The sequence below is a fragment of the Pundamilia nyererei genome, unplaced genomic scaffold (assembly GCF_000239375.1).
Source record: "Pundamilia nyererei isolate P.nyererei 1_Seehausen unplaced genomic scaffold, PunNye1.0 scaffold00133, whole genome shotgun sequence".
Lineage (NCBI taxonomy): Eukaryota > Metazoa > Chordata > Actinopteri > Cichliformes > Cichlidae > Pundamilia > Pundamilia nyererei.
Window position 1 is genome coordinate 1792358 of NW_005187534.1, and position 10051 is coordinate 1802408.

The window sequence follows — 10051 nt, forward strand, 5'->3', positions numbered from 1 at the left end:
TACCTCTTTTAGCTGTCTGAGGAGGCTTCGCTTGAACAATGCTTCCTCCGTCTGCTGCTCCACAGTGAGCCTTGTGAACTCTCGGCAGCGATGCGGCTTGATGCTCATTCCAGGGAAAACCTTTTCATTGATGCTGCTGAAGATGACATCGAGAGACCTGGGCAGGATGCCAGCGTCAGAATCCGGACCTTGAGTGACACAAGCATGATGATGGACTGTGACACATCGACAGGCAGTCGAGTTTTATTAACTTTCAAAGTCAGTCAGTTATTAACATAAAATAAAAGTCGTAAAAGTATGAAGTGTTAAATCGTGACGTGAGAATCAAGAACTGGTTCCCAGTAGTTCAATTCCTTGGAACTGGCGATCTGCTTGCACTGTGATTGGCTGATTTCGTGGAGTAGTATAATGAATGACTTTCGCCTGGGAGTAATTAAGTAACTTGCTGCATCACTTTAGCAAAAAGTATCCTGTGCAATACTTTAAGTAACAACTCCAACACTGATCACAACAAAGAGCACAAACAGGCGACCACACAGCATCGATGTCTTTGAAATCCTGCTGAGAGACGGTGGCGACTTTTAACATGGTGAAAACAAAAATCGATAATGAATCAGAAACCAGCTAAATTCTTATCGATTCTCATCGTTAATCAAGGGAATGAATGTACAATTAATTTCTTACAGTCAAATCCATCATCATCAACCAGCCAGCACACACACGTTTGCTAGCCTTTACAATAAAAACTCAAAACACTGATTCTGATCTCACTTCTACAGGCTGCTCCACAAGCCCAAGTATGAAAGCCATACAGGCTGTTTAATGAGATCAAATACCTCCAAAGGAAAAGAAAAGAAATTATTTTTTTAAAGGAAAACTCAGCGACTCTGTCGAATAGTCCTGGCAGTCGTATATAAAAGTGAAGCTAGTCAAAGTTTGAATTGCGACTTGCTAAGTAAAGCTAGTAAGCTTTAATTCTTGCACATCAATTTTAGATGAGTTAAACGGCTCAACTATTATTTCTTTTTTTTTTTTCTTTAAAAGTCTTTCCATGTTAGAGTACAGAGTTCATCAAAACAGGTTCAGGACAGCAGCTGGACGAGATCCAGTGTTGAAGACAGTGGACTCACAATCATGAGTGTTTGTTGCTGTTACACTGATCCACCACAAGATGGCATCAGTCAGATGGTTTTCATACAAAACTGCAAAGCAACTTTCCTTGACATAAAAAGTGATGCACTTCAGGACATGAGGGACTGCCACATACCGAGGAATGTAAAGGTCTTCCCAGCATTTGTGACTCCATAAGTGAAAACCAGAGAGTTTCTGCCTTCGAGAACATCTTTCACCAAATCCTTCACCGTGCCTGCGAACAGCTCCCTCTGTGTTGTCTCAGGGCCATACACCTGTCCAATGAAGGAAAAAGGCACAGCTGTACTGACGGTAAACTTATCGTCTCATATTTAAATATGAGGAATTTGCCAACATTCTGGCCTGAGACTGAGCAAAAAGGACAGGGTATGGATCATTTATAAGGAACATCAGAATCTTTCTGTGGGCGTCGATGATAAAAACACTTTGTGACACCAGGAAACACCAACCTGAGAGAACTGGAAGTGCTGTCCAGTCTGTGGAAAAGCTTTGTCGGTGCTCAGTCTTGCTGAGAGGGACGAACTGGGAGGCTTGAGCAGAACTGTGTCAGGGAGCTCGATGGTAACACAGTCCTGTTAGTGAATGAATAAGTAGCAGGAGGAACACAGACGGGGGTTATTCTGGTTCAGTTTACATTCACTTAACATGATCTGCAGAAGCATCAGCAGAACCTCATCATTCTGACACTGTGGAAGAAGTTCTCCACCACATAACAAAGCCTGTTCTGTTTATTCGATGGCCTTTGAATTCGGTGTCTGCACTCTGAACACAAATTCAGTTCCAATCAATATCCAGCATATTAATTACTCTCACGTCCATGACTTCATTCTTTTTTTACCTGAGACTCTCCACTGTTTGTCTCTGCTGAGGTGAAAGGTCGGACTCGGAGGTAGACCTGAAGGTGTTCTTTCTCCTCGGTGCAGGAATCCTGCAGGAAACATCGGATTTCAGTGAAAAATCACAAAGAGAACGATGAGATTTTTGGTGTTACGTTCAGTTTGCACAACAGGCCATGGATGGATATGTAGGTGTTTATACATAAGGTTCCATTAACACTTCATTATTGGTTCATAATCAGTTTCCTCTGTGGGAAATTGGGGGCCTGCACATGTTTTTAACATCAGCAAAACAGTTTCATTACCTCCGAGTCTGAACCTCAGGCCTGCACCAACACCAAGGCTGAAAGGTTAACATGTTCATTTGTGCTGTAAACTTTTCAACATGGGAGCCTACAGGGACGGGACCACTTCTGGAGCCTCTAGTGGCTCTTAGAGGAACTGCAGTTTTTGGCTTAATTCTTCACATCGGGAGTTTGCTGCTTGCCAAATCCCAAAATGTATAACCAAGTACCTAAATATCTTAATAGTCAAATATATGCATCTTACCCAACTCAACACACTGAAGAAACAGAGTAAATGAAAGCTTGAATTTGACTTGGGTGCAAAAAAGCTCCACTGTTTCCAGTTTAACGTTTTAATCTTACCTAAAATGTAAAAACATTACAAAAATGTGGCAGCCTGGCAGGTTGAAGGTTCTAGGGGTCCCTGCCCCCTGGTCAGAGGCACCGACACAAATGTCGCAGCAGAGCTGGACTGCACATTAAAATGCTTTTTTGGTTTGTTTTTTTTTTTTAAACACACCAGCTCTCTTGTACAAAGCCAACGGGAAAACACAGCATTCCATGCATCAGCTCCACAATATATTATATTACAAACGTCATGCATTTATATTCCTTGGTGCAATGAGACAAGCCCGGATGTCTGAGAGCCACGTGTCAGCCTCGGATGATGATTTTGTACCTAAAAAGGAGCTACTTCAAACACGCTGAAGAAGCTGGTGTGAGACCCAGATGTAAACAAATCACACTAGTTACACTTCATATGACAGGAAAAGTAAACAAGTGGGGTTACATATTCAGTAAACTGACACGTCAAATTTGGGAGTGTGTAAGGATAGAACGTTTACATCATTTACGTTTCCTACTGTCTGCAAACGTCAACAAATCACTGTTCAGTAAACTTTCTTGAAACATCCTGACATAACTTTGTTGCATATTAACACCACATTCTGCCTCCAGGTCTCCCAGCCTCCCACCAACAGTCGCTGAACAATCGTCTGTGGAACAGTGGACTATGTTACTTATAAAGTTTCAATCCATTCAATTTAATGTCTTAGTCTTAATATAATTTACTGTGACCATGTTATTCATTTAGTATTATAATTTCCACTTTTTTGTATCCTTAATTGAATATTTTTTTGTCTTTTATTGGTTCCATGGCTAAACTAGAGAACAAAGACAGCCTCAGACTGCACACATGAAGATAAGTAAACCACTAGGTAAATGCTGCAATGTTGTGATAAGCGCTGGCTTATATGGTTTGCTCTTTACCTTAACCACATTAAGCATTTTGAGGAGACTTGCTGTGAATTTATGCGACATATATAAGAATGAACTGAAATTAGGAAGCAGCAGAAAGGCAGCGCTGTGACAGTGCAAACAAGATTATTTACACATAAATAATACTAACCAGGCTGAAACGTGTTATTAGTGTTTGTGTCCAGTTATATCAGTCTGTTCACATGTAATGCAAGTTGTTTGGCTGTCAGATAAAAACCATTTATCTCAAATACGCTGCCAATCAAATGATGCATTTAATGTCATTAAATGCAACACTGGGACAACATTTCTTGCTTTCTAAGAAACAGTGACAGCAGCGCTGCCATTTTTACCAATATTTTAGACACTCTTCTGGTATCTGTACAAATACCTCTGAAAGAGGAGAGAGCGGATGTCTCCCATCAGTCTGCAGCAAAGTTTAAAAGGAATTCAGCCAAATTGAAAGATGGCTCAACTAAACTAAACTAGTTCGTCTGCATTCTGACAGCTTTGGTTTTAACGTTGTCTTTCTTCGGGCACATGTGGAACCAAGAGCCGGGGGATGGGACCAGTGAAAGGATGCTTGTCGATCAGGTGGTTTGATAAAAGACTCTTGATGGCTTTTTATTTGCAATCACAGTAAAAAGCGCTGCTCTCGTCCACTTTAGAAAACTTTATTCTCTCACTCCACCCGGCTTCAGCTACTCAACATCTCCGTCACTCCCTGCGGGTCTCTAACAACCAAGACTGTGGCTTCAACATAATCTACAGCAGTAACTTTCACTGCTGTTGTGAAATCAAAAATGGAGACAGCTGGGACTAAATGTGCGAATACTTTTTTTTTTTTTTTTTAAGTGCTAGAGTCATCTATTTAGAGCTGAAAAACTAATTGATGTATTTGCCCCGTTGAGTCCTTCACCACCAGCATTGTCCTCCTGCTGAACTTTCCACACCTCTGAGCAGACTTTCCTTCAGTTACCTCATACGCTTCGGTTACTGTGAAAACAATCCACCACTTTGCTTCACAGGCAGACTTTAGCTGGCCATTCAAATCCCCTGACATACTTACTTGTTTTGGTTATTAGTCCCGTTCAACACTGCTTCTGAATAGCAGTGTTCCCTGTGTTAACAAATAACACACTGAATGACTGGTGAACTGTTTTAGTCTAAATTTGGACACCAACATTAAATTATTATTTATTTGACAGCAAATATATATCAGCTCCTTTATTACTACTAATAACAAGTCAGTATCAGTCCAGGAAAAGTTACATCAATGAAATCCTAGTTTTATTTGTAACATATTTAATAAATTATCTATTTTCAGTCAGTTATATTCAGTCACTTTAATTTTAAAACTGTGTATATGATGTACATTCTGTGTATTTATTATCTCACTCTTATTGCCTGTTTATGCCCCGTCTTTATCTTCAACATCATGCTGCTCTGTTTGAACCTTGGGGATAGTCTATCTGACTGTGATTGTGATTTATATTTTTTTATGTACAAGGTTTTGACTGCATGGAGACATTTGGGGTGCAGTTATTGAAGAATTGTGGATAGAAATGTTTAGAAAACGGCCCAAAATAGGCTGAATCTGTACACATTTCTGTTTAATAGAGTGTGTGCTTGGACCGATTCTTAGGCACGAAACCCCCGGGTGTACAGCCAAGTGTGCGCATGCTGCTGTAAACACTTCATAATGTTTTAAACATAGTAGGTACCCCGCATCACGTTATTTCTGTCACACAGTCAACCGTATGGTCAACACAATCGTTTATGTCAGCACTGTATAAAAGACCTGGTTTACCTGTGAGTCTGCTAAGGTGCCAACTTCTGATAAGTGCGCCCCTTTCAAAACGTCAGCTGCTACCTGTTCCTGCTTATCAGCCTTGTCAGGGCATGATTCCATCATCCTGCAACAACAACAAAATGAGAAAGCAACTGTAGATTTAAAAATTAACTGTCAAAAGAGCCCACAGGGCTAAATGATCACACATACACAAACTCGCTGTCAAAAACATGACAATTATCAATTTAGTATGGTCATCAAGTTGGTGCAAATCTCGCCCTTCAAAAAGCAGGCGTTTCGGAGGGTCGCTGTGAATTCGGCAAACAAATAAATAAACAAAAGAAGTGAGTCAGCTTCGTTAGCCAACGACTGATTAGCTCATTGCTACGATTTAACTGCTAAGTTAGCCAGCTAACAACAATGGTTAGCACTGCAGGGGAAAACACCGTAACAATAGATTTGTGAGCGTTTTTGCCAAGTCACAGCCAAACGTCATCACTGTATCATCGATGTCTATTCCAGACACTCGTGCACTTTTCATTGATGTATCACAAATTTCTGATTAGTGCCACTCTTCACTTGACAAGGAGCCGCACCTGTCAGTTAACAATCACAACACTTTTTAACAAATGTCCGGTATCTTTTCCGAAACAGGAGTCGGACAGTAACCGTTACATTGGGATACTACTCGACAAACATACTCACGTTGCTGTTATATCTGGAACATCGGGCGCTAAAACAGAAGAATATTCTTTTCTATGCTAACCAACGTAGAGCTAAACAAAATAACAGGACGGCGCTCTGAGTTTGAAACGAACCAATCGGCTTCGACAAGAAACTGCACATGCGTGCTTTGTGTTGCGTTCACATGTAAGGCGTACAGGCGGATATTAGAACTCGTAAATAAACCAGCGGAGATCTCTACAAAGCGTCTGGTATCAGGCTGTTATCAACCAGTTATCACATGAGTTGTTATAATACAAAGTAAACAATTAAAATGTTAAATTAGCTTATCTAAACAAAACATTTAATTTAGAGTCATTAAAACCAAAATACATCAAAATCTCGCTAGTTCAGGATTAAATGACGTGATGAAGAGTTAATTTTTGGTAGATGGTAAAATGAGAGGACAACAGTGAATTTAACCATCTGTTGTGCTTGGGCTTAGTGAAATACGGGATTCACGATGTTCGTAATCTGTAAACAAAAACTCTATGTCACAAAAGGGACCTAGTTTTAAGAGACCTGTTAGTGGTCATAATGTTAGGCCTGATCAGTCTAAGTTTCACATGATTGTGTACCCCAACAGGAAATGAACTTCTTTGTAATGCTGAAAATCCAGAGTTGCTGGAAGTTTACTTACTAATCCTCAATTCTTGAGTCACTGTAAAAGGCCTACAGCTAAATTTAATGTGGGCTACTTAAGCACCTTAGCCAAAACAAAATGCGTAGAAGAGCTCTCATCACACGATGTACAGTACAGTTCTAAACGTATTCACTCACACATTCAAATCATTGCATTCAGGTGTTCCAATTACCTCCATGGCCGCAGGTGTGCAAAATCAAACACCTCTGCCTGCAGACCGCTTCTACACTCATCTGTGAAAGAATAGGTCGCTCTGAGGTGTTCAATGAATTCCAGCATGGTACCATGATAGGATGCCACCTATGCAACAAGTCCAGCCACGAAACTTCTTCACGACTAAATGCTTGGTGGCATGCAGGCTCAGGTTTTCAGATCGGCTCAGCTTACTTCATATCACGGAGCGAGTACTAAAAAAAGTACCTGGTACCTAATAGTACTAGCTAATGGAAACCAAAAAACCGAGTCGCGCTGAGTAGGCACTAGTGGAAAAGGACTATTAGTGGCGTTATAACAAAGTGGAAGCGATTAGGAACGACAACAGCTTAGTCATGAAGTGGTACGCCAAATAAAATCATAGACTGAGGTGCATATATGCAGCTTTCTGCTATATTCCTATATTCATCACTGTAACAATTGGAAGAATTTCACCTGATTATGCCATTTATTTTCCTTTCCATCAACTCTACCTGAGTTTGTTTCTGTTTGGTCCTTTCATGAATTTTCTTTTTCTCACGTGGAAAGGCTCCATTCACAAGCTGCTGTCATCTCTGTGCTGCGGAGAACACTGCAGCAGAAAGAGCTGCAGATAACATGCTGGTTGTTGATGTGATGTAACACAGACAAAAGGGGGAAAACAAATTACAAGCACACTGTTAGAAACACAGAGAAATCCAGCAAATTCTTCTTCTGGAAGAATGGCCATAAATTTCCATAAACACCCCCAAACCTTGTAGAAAGCCTTCCAAGAAGAGTTGAAGCTCCTATAGTAGCAGGGACGGGGGATCATATTAAACACTACGTATTAAGAATGAGGTGTCACTTAAGTTTATATATATGTTTTGCACCTGTTGTCAATTATCTTTTTAAAACAGCTGCAATGTTTTTACTATTTTGTTTCTTGACTGTATATTTTAAATCGTCTCCTCTGTTCACCAAAGTAAACGTGACTCTTTCCCAACTTTTGCTGCCATCAATGTCAATTCTAGAATTACAATCAGACAGCTAAGATTATCCACATCTGGAAGTGAAATATCAGGCAGTACTTTAAGCATACAGACATTTTACAGTAAGTGCTAAATGAATGCAGACCTTTAAAGTCAACTTTAAAACATTGTATATAAGACTAGCAAATAAAAAAAATGAGGTGCCTTATTTTAGGATTCCTTCACTATAGTTATATAGTAATACACTGTAATATATTACACCTAATGAGACAGAATGTAGGAATAAAATGACTCCATAGATGTTCATCAGGAAAAGACAAAGACTTTAGATGGTCTTTAAACACTTCAGACTATGTGCACTGTGTGCTTAATGTTCCATATGAGCTTCCAGGACAATAACGTGACATGCTCCAGAGGCGCCTACTTAAGGACTGACAAACCTCAATGAAAATACATTAATGAAAAAGAGCCCTCATATGTTATCTTATACTGAAAATTGGATATGCTTTTTAAAAACAAAATATGTATGTAGGATATTTTCATCACATACACCGTAAATGCAGAACAAGTCATTCTCTTAGAATTATGATGCTTTACAACAGCGGTCTCCTTTTTTGCGCCACGGACCGGTTTATGCCTGACAATATTTTCACGGACCGGCCTTTAAGGTGTCGCGGATAAATACAACAAAATAAAACTAGTACCGGTACCGAAAAAAAGAAGATTTATTCATAACACGTGAAAAGACCCAGGAAAACCGAGTTAACGATAAAAACGATAACAAAATAACGCTGAAAACGATAAAAACCCTGAAAACCATACATTTCACACCTGAGCCTCAACTCTCGCGGCCCGGTACCAAACGACTCACGGACCGGTACCGGTCCGAGGCCCGGGGGTTGGGGACCGCTGCTTTACAACACTGGGGGCACACAGTTACACCTTTTGCTTTGCAGAAAGACACAAACACTTTCAGACAGGAGGACAATGTGTACTTTCACATGTATGGCATCATCATCATCAAACATTTCTGCACAATACTTACATTTAAATCTAATCCGAGTTTCAACTGTGTGTCCACGCTGGACAAACACAAACTTTTATTAACAAGATGAACACTGTCACAGTGATGTGTGGTTACTTTTGCTCCTACAGGAGATGGTTTTTCAATTCCTCATCGCCTCCATTTTGTATTTATATAATCATGTTTATGTTTTGTTCAGAGGGAGAATGTAATCTGTTCTGTCTGTCTGTTTATTAGCTGTCCATAGTTATGAGGATATATTTCAAAGTTTTGAGTCATAGTAGATATTAATAACAGCTCAAGTTAAAAAAAAAAAAAAGAAGCTCAAGCTTGGCTCAAGTTCACACCAAATATGACGCCACCCCCAAACTTAATATTACCAACAACTTTTCATGGATCGTAACAACTGATTGGCCTTGGAGTACATGAGTGGTTCGCACTAAGTATTTGACTTTGACGTTAGTTAATGTCATGTGAGGCCGTGGTAGGCAGCAGGCGGACCCAAATGCAGGACTCACACACAAAAAAGTGAACTCAAAATGCAAGCACAAAAAATGAACCAAAATCCTTTAATTGAAAACTAGCAAAAGATTACTGAGAAACTAAAACTAAAACCTCAAGGAAACCAGGGACAGGGACCACGGAGAGCCTTTCACACACGATGTGACACAGAGCAAGGAAAACACAGGGCTAAAATACACGGAGGGATAACGAGAGAATGGGACACAGGAGGAGAGTACACCTGGGAGTAATCAAGCGCAACAAGACCTGGGGAAGCAAAAGACACACTGAGACACAGACTTACAAAGTAAAACAGGAAACATAACACATAGTCGCGGACTTGACAAGGGAATACGGCTGACAGGGGAGACAGAGCAACCATGGAACACAGAGACAGAAACCAGAATACTACGAACGCTAACATTGAAACCAAAAGACTAGCAATGATAAATACTGACAAAAATAATGCAAAACTCAAAACAGGTCACTGACCCAGGACCCTGACAGTTAAAATGTATGTGTTAACCAGTAATACAGTGGGGCAAGAAAGTATTTAGTCAGCCACCGATTGTGCAAGTTCCCCCTCTTAAAATGATGACAGAGGTCAGTAATTTGCACCAGAGGTACACTTCAACTGTGAGAGACAGAATGTGAAAAAAAAATCCATGAATCCACA

At 40.2% G+C, this 10051-nt stretch overlaps 1 protein-coding gene across 1 annotated transcript in view; it reads right to left on the reverse strand.

Annotated features, from left to right (window-relative positions):
• kif20ba (kinesin family member 20Ba) overlaps positions 1-6192 on the reverse strand; it is a 55840-nt gene extending 49648 nt beyond the window's left edge. Inside the window, exons 1-6 of the mRNA XM_013913454.1 lie at positions 6027-6192; positions 5340-5445; positions 1991-2080; positions 1602-1724; positions 1268-1406; positions 4-188 (exon numbers count right to left, since the gene is read on the reverse strand). Coding sequence (XP_013768908.1) covers positions 4-188; positions 1268-1406; positions 1602-1724; positions 1991-2080; positions 5340-5444 — 642 coding nt within the window. The 5' untranslated portion in view covers position 5445; positions 6027-6192. The remainder of the gene's footprint in view (positions 1-3; positions 189-1267; positions 1407-1601; positions 1725-1990; positions 2081-5339; positions 5446-6026) is intronic.
• Between the last annotated feature and the right edge of the window lie 3859 nt (positions 6193-10051).